The sequence below is a fragment of the Suricata suricatta genome, chromosome 6, assembly GCF_006229205.1.
Source record: "Suricata suricatta isolate VVHF042 chromosome 6, meerkat_22Aug2017_6uvM2_HiC, whole genome shotgun sequence".
NCBI classification, from domain to species: Eukaryota; Metazoa; Chordata; class Mammalia; order Carnivora; family Herpestidae; genus Suricata; species Suricata suricatta.
Genome location: NC_043705.1, coordinates 103,720,896 through 103,740,758, shown reverse-complemented (window position 1 = coordinate 103,740,758; position 19,863 = coordinate 103,720,896). Strand labels below are relative to the sequence as shown.

The 19,863-nt window shown below is 44.9% G+C and overlaps 1 protein-coding gene across 1 annotated transcript in view; it reads left to right on the top strand.

The window, feature by feature from the left end:
- Positions 1-19,863, top strand: part of GALNT10 (polypeptide N-acetylgalactosaminyltransferase 10) — a 210,783-nt gene that overhangs the window by 111,634 nt on the left and 79,286 nt on the right. Inside the window, exon 4 of the mRNA XM_029941255.1 lies at positions 7,384-7,550. Coding sequence (XP_029797115.1) covers positions 7,384-7,550 — 167 coding nt within the window. The remainder of the gene's footprint in view (positions 1-7,383; positions 7,551-19,863) is intronic.

Genomic DNA, 19,863 nt, shown 5'->3' with positions numbered 1-19,863 from the left:
AAAAGAGCCTATCTCTCTCCCGGGTTATCTCAGCAAAGATTTACAGGTGCTCTGTTCCTGAACTGGCGCTGTGGTTGGGAAGATGCAGTGTTCTGATTGGCTAAGCCAGACTCCCTTACCCAGCCTCAAGGCAAGGCAGGGACCTCCCCCTGAGCCCTATAGAGTTGAGAGATGGAAGATTCCTCAAGGAAAATCAGGATGCTACTACCAAAGAAGTAGAAGAATACAGAGCAGGCACCTAGGACTTGCGCACTGCGTCCATCCAGTTCTCTTAATGGCATGAGGGGGACCTGAGGTCCAACAAGAAGAGGGGGCTTGGATTGTTGCATGCAGAGCAGAAACTAGAAGCCAGGGTATCAGACTCCTACGTGGTTCCCTCAGTTTTTGTCTTATCTCTTCATTCTCCTTTTGGCTTGTACAATTAATATCATTGCTACATTATCCCTATAAAATATGAATATGTATAAAGGGCAGATGGGTTTAAATCCAGGGACTAGCCCTTGACCTTAGGCAAGTTACTTAGCTTCTCTGTGCCTGGTTTCCTTCTCTCTGTAAGGGAGTAATGATAGTCTCTACCTTGAAGGAGCATTGTGACAATTAAATAAAATTACTTTCTGCATATAAAGTGCTTAGAACATTGCCTGGCATAATGGAAATCCTTAATAGATATTTTCTGTTATCATCATTATCATTTTCCACCTTTTTTAAACTGCCTATCAGTATTCCATGGTTTGAAGTATTCACCATTTATTTAATCTTACCCTAAAGGTGATGGCCACTTTGTTTCTCTTCTTTTCACATTTCAGAGGGGGTCAGGGAACACCCCAGGCCATGCCCCTTTATCCTTATGCTGTGCATGTGTAACTAAACTTTGCCCTGTTGGGTCAGGACCTCATCAGATTGTGAACCTGGTGGTGATGGACGTGCCCGTGCAAGGGATGGACTGTTTTTTACTTAAGTTGGTTGTAAGGTCTGAAACTCTACAATGCCTCTTTTGTGGTGCTGTTAGGGGCCAGAAATATTGAGGCAAGGGGCATCAAGATTGATGTGCTGCATGTGCCACAGTGTCATTGCTTTGGCCCCCTACACGGGCATTACTCTGCTCTTTTCTGCCCCTAGAGGGGCTCTTCCAAGAACTCCAGAGGCCATGCTAGCTGGGAGCCCACAGGGACTTGGACGCTATCCAGTGGGTTTGCCACCTGCCATGTCACAGGAACAAATACATGTTCAGAGAAGAGTACAAAGGAAGACATGCCCTAAATGTTTAGCAGAGGTCAGCCCCGGGGTTTAGGGTGTTCCTGTGGTTACTGGTTGTTTGTTAGCCTTTCTGTGTTTTTTAGACTTTTATCTCGAGCAGTTGTCACTTTTGTCACCAAGAAAAACACTGTGGTATTTTTTTATTCAAGTATAATTAACATACAGTGTTACATTAGTTTCAGCTGTATAATATAATGATTTTTAAAATTCTGTACATAACCCAGTGCTCATAAGTGTACCTTCAATCCTCTTCACCTGTTTCATCCATTCCTCCCCCCCAACCACCTATCTGTTCTCTATAGTTAAGAATCTCTTCTTTTGTTTGTCTCTTTTTATCTTTGTTCATTTGTTTTATTTCTTAAATTCCACGTTTGAGTGACATCATATGGTATCTGTCTTTCTTGACTTCTTTCACTTAGCATCCTACCCTCTAGCTCCATCCCTGTCATTGCAAATGGGAAGATTTAATTCTTTGTTATGGCTAAGTAATATTCCATTGTCTATCTCTGGACGTCCATGTCTTGGCTATTGTAAATAATGCTGCAGTAAACATAGGGGTGCATGTATCTTTTTGAATTAGATTTTGTTTTCTTTGGGAAATACTCAGTGGTGGAATTACTGGATCATATGGTATTTCTGTTTTTAATTTTTTGAGGAACCTCCATACTGTTTTCCAAGCGGCTGTATCAGTTTGCGTACCTACCAACAGTGCACAAGTGTTTCTTTTTCTCCACATCCTCACCAATACTTACTCTTTTGTGTGTGTCTGTGTTTTTAAATTTTAGCCATTCTGACAGGTATAAAATGATGCTTAACATCAGTATTCACTGAGGAAAGGCAAATTAAAACCACAATGAGAAATCACTTGACATCTGTCAGAATGGCTAAAAGAAGTGTTATTTTAATATACACATTATCTAGGGACACCTGGGTGGTTCAGTCAGTTAAGCGTCTACTTTGTGTCAGGTCTTAATCTTACAGTTTGTGAGTTCAAGCCCCGCATTGGGCTCTGTGCTGAGAGCTCAGAGCCTGGAGCCTGTTTCAGATCTGCATCTCCATCTCTCTCTTTCTGCCCCTCCCACACTTGTGCTCTGTTTCTCTCTCTCTCTCTGAAAAATAAATAAATAAATAAATAAATAAATAAATAAATAAATAAATACTATCTAGATTTGGGTCCTGGATGCAAGTTACTTACCACTCTGGGCCCTATTTTCCTTGTGTGGAAAATGGAGTTAGCACTCTTTGGCTCCTCTCCCTCCCTGGGGTTGCTACAGATTAAAGGAGAGAGGAGGAAGAGTAAGTAGTCTGTAAACCATCAGGCACAATGAACTGTGGGAAGGCAGAGCTGTTGTTGTCTGGCCATAGTCCAGCCCAGCCTCCTCCTCACACTGGGAGCAGTGCCCTAGTGTCCCTTCCTGAAGACCACGTTCTCTGTGGCAGCTTTCTGAAGGAACCTGGCAAAGGGATGCTTCATGTTTTTCATGCACCAAAGAACTGGACATACTCCACCACCTAGTGTTGAACCCTTGAGACCCAATATGCAGACAGGTCTTAAAGAGGGCTGCCAAGATGGGGGTGTCACTGGGGAGTGGGTAGTTTTCTCTTACCTCCCCACCATTCCCAGGCCTTCTGTTTCTGCTGTGATCTGAGGCCTGATTAGAAGAGGAGAGAAGGGGCTCTTTGCATGAACTCCCAACCTGAAGGTGGCTGTTGGGGAGGTCTGTGGAACCAAGTTTTCTGCTGGATCCTGGAGAGATTCATTTCAGCATGTCACACGAGTTTTTATTAAAACAAAGAGCCTCCAGTAAGCTGGAACCAAGCTAATGACTAGTGCCCATGGCAAGTCAAAGTGTCGTCTGTTTATTCAATCACTAAATGAGTGGATGGATAGAGGAGGGAGAAAAAGAGTAGCCCCCAAGGCCCCCTAAAAAAAGTACATGTTCAAGGCTATGATCTAAGCTGAGCCTTTCATTTGAGTTCTGAATATTCTTTAGTTCCATGATTGAATTAAATTAGAAGTGGATTTAGTCTACTGTAGCATTACTTACTTCCCTTAATATATGCTGGTGTTTGCGTGTCTCCTGGCAGACTGTGGGGCCCGCCCAGCCTGGGGTTTGAGAGAGGCCTCTCTGCCAGGTAATAGCTCTATTGTATTTCACCCTGTGGACTCCAAGCAACTTATTACCACCAACCACCCCCCCAACCCTGCTTCAATTGAACGAGCCTCCTGTGAAATTGGATGGAAGGCAGGAACTTCTGTAGCAAACTAGATATCGCCTGTCTTTCTTGGCCACAGAGGACTTAGCTGAATTAAGGGAAAGGGATTTTTAAGAAGAGGTGCTTTATTTGTGAAAACCAATGAAACGAAGTTAGAGATGTCTCCCAGAGAAAGCTGGCTGACATAACCAAAGGGATTAGAGGTGGGGGAAGGGCCAGAGGAAACCTGAGGCAGGGCCTGGGTAGAAACAATCCCAGATGGGGAAGCAAAACGGCATGGGAAAGAGACTGACTTATCCAGCAGAAGTGGACTGGAGAAGTAGGAGGGTCCTGTCCACACAGCTGGAACTGAGCTCACTGCCAAACACCAAGGGTTCATTCCTATCCACATGCACTCCCCTGGCCCAGCTTCCCTTGGTGCCTCAGGCGGAGGTATGATCTGAAACTGAGGGGACTGTGACCCTGACCCATTTTCCCCATAACATTTCTTTCTGAAAATTATCAAACCTACAGAAAAGTTCTGAAAGACTTGCACATTGAGTGCTCATGTGCGCCATCTAGATTCTGCAGTTACCATTCCTTTACTAACTTTATCATATATCTGTCCATCCTTCTCTCCACCTGTCAGTCTTTTTTCCTTTTTGAGATGTTTCAAAGTATGTTACAGAGAGACCCAGGTGCCTTTGGATAGCTGAACAATTACAGTGGCATAGGAAAGGAGACATTTTGTTGTTATGTTTCTTGCCCCACATGTCACATATTCTCCAAAAACTTCTTACCAATCTTGTGGAGCTCCCTCTTTTACTTCTGGGCTATCAACTTCCAAGGTCTCCAGGGGCCTTGGAGGTAATGCAAGGGACTGAAGCAGCTCTGGTGTAAGGCTGTGGGAAGTGACAAGAGCTGAGGGGCCCAGAGAGCACTTGCCCCACGGAGAGAGCTGTCCACTATCAACTCCAGCCCACTGCTGCCACGTGAGACTCGTGAGGAATTTTTGTGAGATCTTCTACTTTTTAAGTCCTTCCAAATGATGTTTACAGACTGGGTACCAAAGGTGACTCTTGTGTATGAGTTTTATATAGTTGCCATGGCAGATTACCGTAAACTAAGCAGTTTAAAAAACACAAAGTTATTCTTACAGTTCTGTAAATCAGAAGTCCAACATGGGGCTCCTTGGGCAAAAGTGAAGGTGCTGGCCAGGCTGAGTTCCCTCCTGGGGGCTCTGGGGGAATCTTGCTTATCTGGGTTGTTGGCAGACTTTAGTTGTGAAGAGTGAGACCTCGTTATCTTGCTGGCCATCAGCTGAGGATCGTTTTCCAGCTTCTAAAGGTTGCCCACCTTCCTTGGCCTATGAGCCCCTCCCTCAGTCTGATGTTGAGTATAGACAAGTGGCCAAATATGTATGTGAAAATATACTCAACATCAGTCATTAGGAAAATCAAATCAAATCAAACCAAAATAAGATACCACTTCACACCCATGAGGATGGCTATAATAAAAAAAGGTGGACTACATTTCCACCGAGAGTTGGTCAGCATGTGGAGAAATTGGAACCCTCAGAGGTTGCTAGTGGGAATGTAAAATGTTCTTGCCACATTGAAAAACATTTTGGTGGTTCCTTGAATAGTGAAATGTAGAGTTACTTTATGGCCCAGCAATTCTACTCCTTGGTATATACCCAAGAGAACTGAAAACATGTCTACACAAAAACTTGTATATGAACATTCATTCCGGTGTTATTCACATAGCCAAAATGTAGAAACAACTCAAATGTCAATCAACTGATGAATACATAGATAAATATGATATATCTATACTATGGAATATTATTCAGCCACAAAAAGAATGAAGTACTGATGCTTGCTACATATGGATGAACCGTGAAGACATGTTCAATGAAAGAAGCCAGGCACAAACAGCCACATATTATATGATTCTGTTTGCATAAAATGTCCAGGATAGGAAAACTCATGGAAACAGAAAACTTAGTGATTACTAAGGACTGAGGAGAGAAAAGAATGGGTAGTGACTGCTCGTGGAGGTGAAGTTTATTTTGGGGGTGATGACAATGTCTGGAATTAGTGGTGATGGTTGTACAACTTTGTGAAGTATGTTAAAAACTACTGAATTAGACACTTTGAAAGAGTGAATTTTATGTTGAATTTTATGGTATGTGAATTATATCTCAATTAAAAAGGAGATGCAGTATAAAATTAAGGCTCCATAAAATGCTGTAGTCTTATATATTAAACATAAAACTTTAGCATGAACTCATCATGAATCTACTAAAATGTATTTTTAACTCTGACCAGTGTAAAGGCATAGAAACCATAACCAACCCAGTAGTTAGCAAAGGTGCTTCATGCCCATATTGCAGGATTTAAATGGTCATATCAGTGATAATCAGGAGCCAGAGTTCTGTGGCAGAATGACTGATCCAGGAGAGGGCAGGAAATGTACAAGTTAAGCCTGGAGCATCTTCCATAATATTTTATCAAAAAGCAAGGACGTTATCAGTACTCTGAGCTCATATCCAAAGGACTTGGAGCCAACTTGAGAAGACTCTATTGGGCTAACGATGGTTTTATTTGGGAACCAGTAAGAATAATATTTACACGGAACTTAAACATACTGTGTTAACATCTATGGGTTCCTAATGAAAACATAATTGGCTATCTTTGGGACATACCGAGGAGCCAAGTCAGTTTAAAAACTGATCATCAAGAATGTATCATATCTTTCCTCTACTTCAGGGTAAGCAAACAGTCGATGTGATTATTTTTCTTCATTGTAGAATCCCAGCTAGTAAATCAAGAATGCTAGAATAAGAGTATCACTGTTGTACAAACCCCCAGTGAAAGGAAGGATTTAGACCTTGATTATCTGTGGTCACCAACATCGCAAAAGGAAAGATAACTGGACAGTATGTTTTTCCTTTGGGATGCTCACACCACTTGGAAGAGGTTGCTAGATTGTCTCATTGAAGGTAAGATACCAATGTACAGGAACCAAGGAAGGATGGACAGAGGAACATGTTCAGAGATACCACAGCAATCCAAGCAGCAAAATGCTGCAAACTGTAGGAAATCTAGTAGGGCAAATGACCCAGTTTCTTCAACAAATAAGTTGTAAGGAAAAAAAGAGACCTAGAAGACACATCAACTGAAGGCAGCATATGTGGGCCTTGTCTTGATCCTGATTTAAACAACTGTAAAAGGACATAAGAAGATTAAGGAAACTTGAGCATCAGCTAGATGTTTAATGATATTAAGGGACTATGTTAATTCTATGGGGTATTACAATGATATTAAAGGCCCACAGGGCAGGGCCTCCCACTCCAAGCTTACCACATGATTGGTAGAGGGCAGAAGAGAAAACATGCAAGCAGAGGCCAAGAAGGGAGAGCAGAGGGGACTGAGCCTGTGAAGCTCAGTTTTTTCTTCCAAACTCGTGGATAAATGGTTTCTCCTCCACTGGTGAGGAATGTGCAAAGGGTTGGGAGAGAGATCAGAGTTTTACTGAAGCTCTGTCTTCCACGGGCAATCCTGAGGATGGGTGAGCACGTTCCTGTTGCTGTTGAGGCTGAAACAAGTTAGCCCATGGAGAGCCCCAGACCCCAGAGCTGCTCCCTCAGTGCCGGCTGTCTTTGGTTTGTGACTGCTCTTATACAGAGTCAGGGGACTCTTGTATATATATCTCTGTGTACCGTGTGTGCAGGAATTGGAGGCCGGGCTTAGGGATGCTACTTGGAAGGAACTTTGGAAGTGACTGTGGTGCCCCTTGCTCTCACTTGTTCCCCAAAGGCTGGAGAGGAGCGGGGTTTGCGGTTAGACAAACCATGTGCTCGTTGAGTTCTCTTGGCAAGATGAGAGCCGAAGCTAACCTCTCCTTGTCCCCTGTGTCTCCCTCTAGCTGCAACGGCAAGCGCTACCTGGAGGCACTCCCCAACACCAGCATCATCATCCCCTTCCACAACGAGGGCTGGTCCTCCCTCCTCCGCACCGTCCACAGCGTGCTGAACCGCTCACCCCCAGAGCTGATTGCCGAGATCGTGCTGGTTGACGACTTCAGTGACCGAGGTAGGGCCCACCCCCCCCATTTTCCTGCCCCCCCACAACCCCCACCCCCCCCACACCCCCATGCTCCATCGAGTGACTGGCCGAAGGGGTGTCAGGTTTTTGTCTTTAGCAGCACAAATGTACAGGCCATTGTTCATTGATGTTTGCTCTGTGCCCAGCCATGCCTGTGGCCTTGTACACAGTATCTCACAACAACCCATGAATTACATTGTTTTTATCCTGTTTGTGTCAATGTAGAAGTGTACTAATGTGCAAATAACAGAAAACTTGGTAAACACCAGCTTAGACACATAAGGGGTTCATTCGTCCGTGAATTTCCTGCTAAGCCCCAGGACTGGTGCAGCGGCCTTGGGCTGTCATCAAAGAACTTCGCTCTGCCTGCTTCTTCGTCCTCCTGGTCACAAAATGGCTGCTACACTTCTGGAAAAGTCTGCCTGTCAGACAGGAAGAAGCTGAAAGGGTAAAGAGAACAAAGCCTCTCTTTTCTTCCTTTTCTTTTAAGATTTTGCCTTCTTATTCAGGAAAGTCTTTTTGTTTTTTTTTTTTTTCTCCCGGTGAAAGACTTTTGGCCAGAACTCTGACATCCAGGTATCCCTTTCTGCCAGGGTGCCTGGAAATGTGAGTGTTTTGGTTTGGGGCCTCTTGAATAGATGTAGGAAAGGGAGAAGTGCCTCAGAGAAGGTGTTGAGTAAGGCCATTTTGCAAAGGAGAAGACTGGGATACAGCTTGCCTGCTCTGCGTGGGCTCACTGCCGTGGTCTTTCCCGAGGGCCACGGCAGTAAGGGTGATACTCATTCTCCGTGTACCAGCCACAGCTGGGCCCTCTCTCATGGGGCAGGCCAAGTTCTATCCTGTGTTGGAATCTACCCAATGCTGTCATCTCTGCCTGGACGTCCTCGTCCCAGCCCTCCTGACTGGCTCCTCCCACACCCTCTTAAGTTAGGTGCCCCCCCCCCCATTCACTCCTCTCCATGCATAGTTGCATGGCTGCATGGACCTGTTTGTTGTTAGTCCTGCTCACTGGGTCACTAGATCATTCACAATCTAGAGCGGGTGATTCAAAACTGTTTGCAAATTAGTGAGTGAATGACAAAGAGGGGGGAAGGGAGGAAATACATGGCAGCTACCCACCGCCTCCCACAAAGCCACATTAGTAGCAGGGTTGTCTTCAGCCACAGACATTCCTTTCGTGGCTGGTGCTAGCCTGTGTCTTTGTGCTGGGTCTCATGCCCCTGTCACCTGTTTTCTGAAGCATCAGCTGTCTTGGGGGCAGACCCACAGCACTTGGCAGGGTCCCTCTCTGGGACATTAGTACTCTGGGGGCGTGGAGGGGGGTTGGGAATAAACCAAACATCGGCTGGATTAGAAGCAAGGGTTTCTCCTTGAACAACTAGAAAGAGTTTTAAGACCGTCTAGGCTACTGGCTTTTGTAGTGCATCTCAGAGCAGCAAGGGCACAGCGATGTCTCAGGGAGCACTGTGGGCAGTGGGGTGAGCCTCGCAGGTGCAGCTGGGGTGCAGGTCCCTCTCCTGGCATGTTTTATAATCTGTTCCTGAAAAGGTGTTCACTGAGAGAAGCTGCACTGCTTAAAAATGTGTGATGATCACAGATACAACTTAGCCTGCTCATTTAACAGACGAGAAACCTCAGGCCGAGAGCAGTGGATGGGCTTACCTATTGCACACAGCTGGTGGTGGCAGAGGGGGGACAGCAGTCCCATCTCGGGGCTCCCAGTGCCGCCTGTCACTCCTCAGCTCAGCATGGTTATGAGAAACATCTGCAGAAGTGCATTACTCTTTTCATTCCCCAAGGACACTTTTCAATAAATTATTTTTCTATTGTATTAAAGAGCAGAGTTCTTGCTAAAAAGAGCTCATTCTCAGACACATCCAGTCCTAGACTTACAATGGTTTGCCCCTCTAATATCCCAGTTTTTTCAGTGTTGTACTTGGTGATAAAAATAGCATGGCACACCCAAGCTCCAATAATAAAAGCATGTGACAATCTTGAGAAAGGGGTAAATTTCATGAGAACGACATTTTCCAAGTGTATCTCTTTCTCCAGAAGGCAAAAATATGGGTCCAGTGTGGTGCTATTGCCACACCCTAGTGAGACTGGAAAGAGAACAGATATGACCCCATTTCACAGGTGAGAATGAGAACTAAGGCCCCTGATGGTTGCTGCCTTGTCTCAAAGAATCAGGCATGCACCCCAGAGGAGAACTCTTACCTCATGCCCCTCACTCCTGCACAGTAGCTGTCAGATCCTACAACCTGAATTTCTCAGAAAAGTAATCATCATTCATGTTCTGAGAAGAAATTCTTAAGGCAGCTTTGGAAGAAAACTTACTCAGCAGTGATTGTTTTAAAAATGAGATTTGGGAGAAACAATTTCAGAACTATGGAGAGGTCTGTCCAAAGTACAGCAAATGTGGGCCATCACGAAAGACCGATGTCTCTGGGCCACATGAACAGAGGCAGTTCTCAGTGTTGAAATTCAAAGATGCCAACGACAGGCAAGACTGGTGCTGCCCAGCAGAAGGCATCTTCCCCTGAATCGAGTGTCCTCCAGGATCCTCAGGGCAACTAATTGTAATTCAGCGAGGGGTTGAGACCTCGGGTGGTCGACAAAATTGGAGCAGATGAATGCTTGAAATGAGAACCAGAGCTCTGGGCAGGCAGCACCAGAGACTAGACTGGGGGCTGGTGCTGACCCCACAATAATCCTGGCCTTGCTGACAGATAGAGCACTGCAGAGTTTTCCAGGGGTGTCCAGAAGCTCTTCAAATGTGTGAGCTTTGCTTGAGGATTAAGAGGACATAGAGATGTTTTTGCACTAGTGGGAGAGAAAGATGTAGGGGAGCAGACCTGCCTCCGGACTGCACTGCCCAATGGCAGAGTTTTTTTAGGGAAAAACAAGAGAGTCTTCTTTGTTCATTTGTATTTTTCTGTTCCCTTTCTCCTTCTCCTCCCTACTTTCAAATAGTGTTGGTTTTGCAGAGAAACAGGATATGTAGTCATGGAGAGTGTTACCGTCCTTGGATGAACAGTGGGCTCCCTAGGAGGATGAGGTACAGAAATGAAAGGCCATGGTATGATCTCATTGACGGTATTTTCCTCAGCTCTACTCCCCATCAGTAAACACACAAACACGTGTGTGTAGAAGGAAGTCTTTTTTTGTTTGTTTATTTTCAGAGAGAAAGGGAGAGAGCACATAAACAAGTGGGATAGGCGCAGAGAAAGAGGGACAGAGAGAGAGAGAGAGAGAGACAGAGAGACAGAGAGAGACAGAGACAGAGAATCCCAAGCAGACTCCACGCTCTCAGCACAGAGCCCAACCCAGGGCTCAGTCTCACTACTGGGAGATCACAAGCTGGGCTGATGCCCACCTGAGCCACCCAGGCGCCCCCTTTGAAGGAATTCTTCAGGAAGTATTTGTAGAGCTATTGATGAGTCATTGGCAGTGAGTGGTGCTCAGAGGATTATAGACATTGCTGGGCCCATTGGCTCACACAGTAGGGACCGTCATCAGTGAAGCCAGAGTTAGGTCCTCTTTTCTATGATGGACTTATTAATTCTGACATGCTGTGTCATACCATGCCAGTCAAGGGAGAAATCAGGGAGTCCCTTCTGCCCTGCCCTGATCTGCATTTCAACGTACAGCTCCTACCCCTGCCCCTAGGCTTTCGCATCTGTTCCTTTCAGCCTTGATTTGCCTCCAGGACCCCACCACTGCTGGGGTAGCTATTCCTCCCTCCACTGTATCGCTTCACTTCTTTCGCCGTGAGTTTTGTACTGCTTATTTTGTTTTTCCCTGCACTTGTCCCGACTTAATTCATATTCATATATTCAACAAAATTCATGAATTGACTGCTGCTGATGCTGTGCAAGATGCTAGGGATACAGCAGGGCTAACACAGACTTCTCCACAAAGACTCACATCTAGATGGGTAGACAGATGAGGTAAGAGACCATTGCAAGACCATGGAGCGTGTGGCCCTTGGTAGAGAGCCAGGCACTGTGGAGCACAGAGAAGTTCAGGAAAGACTTCCAGAGGAAACGCCAGCTAAACTCAATCCTAAGGGGTCAGTAGATACTACTCCCTGGGGTATGGGGTGAAGAGTATTCGAGGTGGAGAGAACAGCATGAGCCCAGGCTAGGAGTGAAGGAGAAGATACGCAAAGTGCAGAAAAAGCCATCTGTAACCACATCACCTACAGGCAATTACTAGTAACATTTAGGCTTTCCCCCCCATCCCAGGGTTTTTTTTAAATAGACGTTATTTTTTAGTTCAACTTTAGGTTCACTGCAAAGTGAAGCTGAAAGTAGAGAGTTCCCATATTCCCCTCCACCCCCACCATACATGCAGCTGCACCTGCATCAGAGTCACATTTGTGGCAATTGATGGACCTACATGGACACATCATTATCACCCCAAATATATGTTGTTCTACTGGGGTTCACTCTCAGTGCTGTACATTCTGTGGGACACATGTACGATGGACATGTATCCACAACTATAGGGTCATGCTGATAGTTTCACTCCCTTAAAACTCCTCTGTGCGCTGCCTGTTCATCCTGCCCTCCTCCTAACCCCTGGCAGCCACTGGCCTGTTTGCTGTCCCCATGGTTTTGCTTTCTCCAGAATGTGTAAGATAACTGGAATCAAACCCTAGGCAGCCTTTTCAGACTGGTTTCTTTCACACAGTGATATGCAGGTTTCTCCATGGCGTTTTGTGGCTCATAGCCTGTTTCCTTTTGGTGCAGACTAATATTCCATTATCTGGATATATCACAGTTTAATTATCTACTCTTCTACTGACAGACATTGTGGTTGCTTGCAAGTTTGGACAGTTATGAATAAATCTGTTATAAACATCCATGTACAGGTTTGGGGGTAGACATATTTTTAGCCCACGTAGGTGCACACCAAGGAGCACAACTGCTGGATTTCCATGGTAAGAGTATGCTTACTTATTTAAGAAACTGCCAGACTCTTCCAGAGTGACTGTACCATTTTGCATCCCCAGCAGCTATGAACGAGAGCTGCTCTTGCTCCACACTGTCGCCAGCATTTGGTCTTGTCACTGTTCTGGATTTTTGCCATTCCAATAGGTGTGCAGGAGTGTCTTGTTTTAATTTGCATTTCCCTATGACATTTGCTGTTGAGCATCTTTTCACATGCCTGTCTGTCATTTGTAGGGTTTTTTTTTTGGTCTTCAGTGTCTTTTCATTTCCATGTTCTTTCTCATGCCCTCCCAATCCCCTTTACCTCCACTCCAACTGAGGTAACATGTTAGTAGCCTGGCATGTATGATTCTGGACCATTCTGCATAGTATTATTATTACAGCATGTAATAACATGATCTAATACTTAATAAGCACCTATTTCATGCTAAGTGAATTCACTCATCCATTACCATATCACTCTCCTGGGTTCTCTCCTTCCTGGTGTGAAAACCACTGGACTCAATGATCTCAAACCTCTTTTGCCTGGTTAAAAAAGGTGGTATTTCTATCCCTGTTTTATTGATAAGAAAACCGAGATACAGAGAGGTTACATAAGTACCCAATGTGTACTTAGCTCAAAGAAGCAGAGCTTTGATTTAAAACCGTGCATGCTAATGCTAAAACCTTTACCCCTAATCTTTACATGGCTTTTTTCCCCCTTTTAATGGGGTCATACTGTACACATTCCTCCTTTTATTCCTGTTAATATATCACAGATGTCTCTTGAGTCAAAAGATATAGAGCTAACTCCTCTGTTTTCTAATAGCTAGATAATATTCCTCTACATTTAATGCCTTTACATTGCATGTTGTGTAGTAGACATCCAGTCATATTTAACTTTGTATCCAAGTTTCTTTTACTTAACTTTCTACAATAAGTTGTCCTGGTCATTATAAATGACTGTCATATCTTTCTTCTTCCCCGTCAACTGTGAAATAGAGACAGGAGTCCAGTGACCCCACAATATTAGCTGTGTTTTTGGAGAGGCTGATCCAGAGAACACAGCATCGATCTGTTCCTACCGCTTTCCTCCTGAACGAGCTGACCCAGGGATAAACTTAGCAGCTGAGGAACTGGGAGCCTCCCTGGCAGGGCAGAACCTATGCCAATGAGCACACCACAGGGAGGAAAGGCTAAAGCAGGCCACACAGGTAGAATGACAGTTTGTATTTTACCCTGCTCAGCATCGCCTCCCCTGACCACCCCAGATGTGAAATATTGCTCCCTCTACAGTGTGAAGGCAGAAGAAACAGGTCCATCTTACAGATGACCAAACTGAGGCTCAAAGAGATTGGTGGTAAGTGGCCTAAACTGCTCGCGTGCCCTTAGAGTACAGTGGTCCCCCCCTTATCTGTGGGGGATATGTCCTAAGAATCCAGGGAAGCTTAAAACCATGGGTAGTACTAAACTCTGTATTTACCATATATTTTCTATACATATATAACTGATAAAGTTTAATTTATAAATTATGCAAATGATTGTTAGTTAATCATAGCAAATGATTAACAACTAATAATAAAATAGAAAAATTAGAACCATATACTGTATTAAATGCAAATGTGGTCTCTCTCTCTCTCTCTCATGCCTCACTCACTCTTCTCATGATGATGTGAGATGATACAATGCCTCATGATGAGATGAAGTGAGGTGAACCGTGTAGGCACTGTGAGGTGGTGGCAGGCTCCTGCTGACCTTCTGACCGTATGTCAGAAGGAGAATCCCCGGCCGCCCGAACCATCAGTGACCGTGGGTACCTGAAACCAGAGAATACAAAACCTCCAATACAGGGTTGGGGACCGAGCTAGTCTCCTCCTGGTTGGTAATCCCACTTGACAGGAAGGATTGATCTTCCCCGTGATAGACTCCGTAATCTTAAGAATCCCACATCTTAAGGGTCAGTCTCTAGGGTGTCTCACCACTAAGAAAATCCACAGGCTTTTTGATTCTCTTCTCCCATAATATCTTTGACATCTACAACGCTTCTCTCTTAGAATCCAAAGGAGAGGACTCCTAAGAAGATTAGAGCTGTTACAGCATATCAATTAGTTTATAATGAGGGAAATCTATAAACCTTTTGGTGGCTATCTGGCAGGAACACAGGATGCAGGAGTCAATATGTGTATGGGATATTTTGTGCATCTTTAAAAAAAGGATTTTGTGAATCAAGCACTGTATAAATGATTTACAGAGATAGCAAAAAAAAGAAAAATCAAATAAATCACTTGGATTGCGTCTGAAACATCAAAAACCCTGATGTTTGGGAAAGAATGGTTTCTGTAGTGGAAAATAGCTGCATTATATTTTCAGAAAGGTGATGTTTCTATTGAGGTGGGTGAGCCTTCTACATTTTAAAAACTTGGCACAGCACAGCTGTGCTAAATTGCTGATATTCTCCTGGTCTTCTTGTGAGGATTAAAACCTACCCCCTTCCCACTGTTTTAGTGTTTCCTTGAAAACATAATGGGAGGAAGCAACACCCAGTAGAGCAGGTTACCGGACGACCTTGGAATGAGCCTCCAGAAGGAGAACCACAGAAAGCCCTTGGCTTAGGGCTGACACCAACTGTTATTTACGCAGTGTCTTGAGGGAGATGAAAGTTGAGGCCAAAATGAAAGTCAGAGGTTCCTCAGTACCTACGTTGATTTGGTTTAAACCGCTCAAGTCTTTTCACATCATTCACATTTAGCTCACTGGGTTGGGGAGCTGAAGGGGCTGATTTCGTCTGCATCCCGGAAAGGAACCGGCAATACCAGCAGTAACAGTAATGCCACGTGCTACCTGTGTAGGACTGACTGGGTACCAGGCACTGTTGTAAGTGATCTAAACACATTGCATTTCGTTTTATAGGGAGCCTATTAATGGCCAACATTTGCCTTATGGGAAAATCCACATTCTGTAGAGAGTGCAAATCAAGGTACAAGAAATTCACCTCCTCTCCTTACCCCGCTTCCTGAGTAAAATAACTCTTAGGTTAAAAACAACAAGAAAGCTTTCAGGTAAAGAAATGCTTATGTCTAATAGATATGTTCTGCTGCTGTCATTCATTGTAAATGTTGGCGCAGTTCTCTAAATAATACAGGTTCTAGCCCTTTAACGAAGCACATTGGCCAAAAAGGTAGGCTTTAGCTCTAATCTGCTGCTAACACCGGACACACAGGCAGCTGTAAAATGAGCTCATTGCAGAAAGATACTTCGAGGATTCTGCCCAACTTCCGTGCAGAACTTATAGCCCCTGAAAAGTTGGATTATGTCTTTATCAGGCGACCCGCAACTCCAGAGTCCGTTTTGGTTTGATTTGAATCCAGAGGCACCTTCACAGCTGTAAACATTGGGGACTTAAAGTGTAACCAATTTTCATAGCCAAAAATAGGTAATACTTATTAGTTCTGAAGATCAAGAAGGCCCAGTCCACACACTTGCACTTGATTTACTTTTTCCAGAAGTTAAAAGGAGAAAATTGCAGTATGGCACGTCAATCTAGTGTTCATGGGCATTATGAGTTTAATTTCTCCTCTGGCTCTCTTCAGTCTCCAGCTTCACTGTCTCAAGTAGAGAGATATCACAATAATGCCACTTTTGTGTCATTATATAGGACAAAAAGAGTAGCGTGTAGGAAGACCATAGTAGCATCCCTTCCTCTTGTGTGATTTAATCACGTTGGTTCCTGTAACAGATTCATACTGCCTCTTCCAACTTTTCTAGAAGCCGGATACACTCAGTTCCTTTTCTTGAAAGACCAAAATGTCACTTCTTCCCAGAATAATAAAATAATAGTAATAATTTTGTTTGCTTCATGTGCGCAGACCTCTTCAGAGATGTCCACAGTATTTATTAGTATCCAGAAATCTCAAAATAACCAGCAACGTCCACCATCAACTGTGTGTCCTCTACTCCCGTGCCTGTTAATGCATGGGGTTTACTGGGCATTGCTAATAATCTGCAGTGAGGGTGAATACAGAGGGAATTATAAAGCTATGGTTTGTGCCTCGTCTTCTCAGAAACCATTATGGGCTTTTTTCCCTGTATGCTGTCAGAATATATGGTCTAGAATATTGTAAAGAACAACTGTACTCCAATCTCTGTTAATGTAGAACTCAAACTAACATTTACCTTCCCAGAATCTCCACAATAGCCAGCAGATTCATTCTAACGAGGTAGGAAGAAAGACTGAGCCTGGCTTTTCCCGGAAAACCTGTCCCTGCTGCCTTGAGACAGAAGAAGTGGTGCTTGAACTCGTGAGAGAATGAAAATGACCTATAAATAGGCCTGGCCCCTGAGCAGAGTTGACTGTAAATATTCTTTGTTGCAGACAAAACCCTTTCCTTCCTGCCTTCTGGCTGAGGGAAGATGAGGGACTCTGGTGACCTACTCCTTGCTCTTGGCAGGGACAGCTGGTCACTAATACCACGGGGGGTGGCCTTGGCCCATCTGGCCAGTGATGTCCCTTCCCCATGGCCATGGTGATTTATTCAGGGGGCTGGCCTATGGTGCCAGTTGAGCCTAACCAGTTCTACCCCCATCCATTCCCATCTCTTGAGCCAATACATTCGGCAGGGCCCAGCACGCCTTGGCTTTCAGTAAATGGCCCTTGTTAATGGTGGTGGTGGTTTTTATTACTGTTAACTGGAATGTGGGGTGATGAGTGCTGAGCTACCCCATCTACCTCAAAGTCCTATTACCAGGCTTAGATAAAATCAGAAATGTGTCAGCACCTCATGAGCTACAAAACCTCAGTAAGAACATTGAAGAGGATGCAGATTTCCAGGGAAGGAAAGAACCCCAAGGAGCCACCAGGGGAAAGTGACCTCGAAGGCAGACAGCCCGCCCCTGGCATGTGTCCTCTGTGGTCTCCTGCTCAGCCGGGTTGAACCAGTGGTTCATCACTCTCCCATGTCAGCATCAACTGAGAAGCTTGTTAAAATGCAGGTTGGCAGGGCCCACCAGCAGAGACTCTGATTCAGTGGTTCTGGGATGGGCCCCCATCATCCTGCTTTCTTAAGCAGCATCTCACACTATTTTGATAGAGTTGAAATGGTGTTTAGACTTGGAAAACACTGGATTACAAGAATGGCAGGACACCTGTCACAAACAGATGCTTTGTGAGAGAATTGGATGGTGATTTCTGTGAATGCATGTGTAGTCTGGACTCCCTGAGGTGCAAACACACGTGGCCTTGGGGGAGCAGACCAGTTCAGTATCGGCTAGAACCCTGTTTTCCAGAACACTTTGTCATAAATAACTGCCTCCCTGGAGCAGGCTGTGTGGATTTATGGTCCCACATTTAATTTCAACTGCTATTCATTAATCCTGATGATCTCACTTAAATTATTAAACAGTCACATTCCAGTTTTGAGGGCACTAATTATATCCTCAAGAGGCGGTTATTATCTGGATGATCACATACACTCAGCCAACACCAGACTGTTTTCTCCCCACTCATCAGAACTTTATACTTTTTCAGGATTTTATTTTTTTAGTTGCTGAGTGTGTGTTTCATATGACAAGATCTCATTGCCGAGGTGGTATGAAATGCCGGAGCAGGGTTTCTCAAATTTTGGTATGCATAAGAATCACCTGCAAAGTATGTTTAACATGCAGATTGTGGGGCCCCACCCCTGCAGACATCCAGGTTCTTAGTCTGGGTGAAGACTGGGAATCTGCATTCTGCCCAGCTCTGTAGAGAGTCTGATGCAGGCGGTCCCAGGACTGCCATGGGGAAACTAAAGACCCAGGAGGGGAAAGCCCTCATTCAAAGCCCTGCACCACAACCACAACTCACATCTCTGGCCTCATTGTCAGGATCAAATGAGATAATAGATGGGAAAGGGCTTTGGAAAGTATTCAGCACTCTATAAATACAAGGAGGCACTATTATTTTCAAGCTGGAACGGCCTTGTGACAGAAATGGCTTGGTACTTTCTCTCTAAATTACCATAATCACCTGTTTGAGGCCCCAACCAAGCTCATAACTCTAAGTGCAGCAGGCATGGAAGAAATTCCTCCTGAAACATCCAGTTAAAAAAAATTCTTTTGATGTGAGCATGCACTTGGGTCCCTGCCTAGTCCGCAGCAAGAAGCTCCCTGCCTTTTCTGTTAATGGTTCCATCTCTTCTGGGGTGGACCAACATCTCATCCAGCCTGGGGGCACCTGACTTCAAAGCCCTGTTCTCCAGCACATATGGATTCCTGGCCTTTCCTGGGACATTTAAAACTCACCCAGGAACATTTTTGCCTCCGAAGTGCTTCCTTCATGTCAGCGCCCTTCTAACCACATTCATGGCTTTGGAAATAGAAAAGCTCAAATCAGGGCATCCTGGGTTTTGTTTTTTTCAGCTCAGTGTACTCACACGCTTAGCTTTGCTGCAAGGGTCTCCTGAGGCTAGGTCAGCGATGCTGGTGGCCACCTCTGTGGCCCTGCGCCGTGTCAGTCCTGCTGTGTCACGATGAACTGGGCAGCTCTTGAGAAGGCGTTTCCTCATACTGAATTACAATCCTTCCGCCCTGCAACATCGTCAGCACGGGTTATTTCTGCCCCGATCTTCCCACGCTTTTCTCCGGGTTTTAGCAGACCCTGTTTGTATCTCCACCCGCAAGTTCCTTCCAGTGCGGATAAATTTCTGAACAATGTGGTGGTAGAGTAAGTTCAAGAACAGACACTCCAGTTCTATTCACATTTCAACCTTTATTTTTAAATATTTCTCCCACACTCCCACGGATCCTATCTCTTAGGGAGCTCTCCATACATGCAAAACCTCAAGTTCAGGCATTTGCAAGTTACCCACACGCAAAATCTATTTTTAAATCTGGAAGAAATCAAGGCTTTCCACTGATGGTAAGAAGCCTAGTGTTTCCAGGCAGCACGACTTCAGAGTTTAGGGAATTTCTGCTCTACTTTCAGGAATCTCTACCCAACCTGCACATTTTAGAAATGAGAAGTGGAAACCCACTGGACACTTCATTTGGCTGGTTCGTGACAAGGTCCTGCTCCCATTCAGGAACACCTGCTGCTGGCTGGGCACAGGCTCCACAAGCTGTCAGGCACCTGCATAAGTCAGGAACACAGTCCTATCTCCCAATCCAGGCTGTTCCCGGTGGGTATGCTGCTGCTGGCCCGACTGTCCACTGTGCCCGAAGGGCAAGGCTACAGCAGCAGGCATAGACACCATGGTTATTCCCCCTCCCCCCGCTTCCCTGACTCACTGTGTGAGCCAAATGTGCACCACCGCTCGCCCTTGAATACATTTCCCAACTGGTGCCGTTGAACATCCAGCCCATTTTAACGTTGGAGCCAGCTGCTAACACAG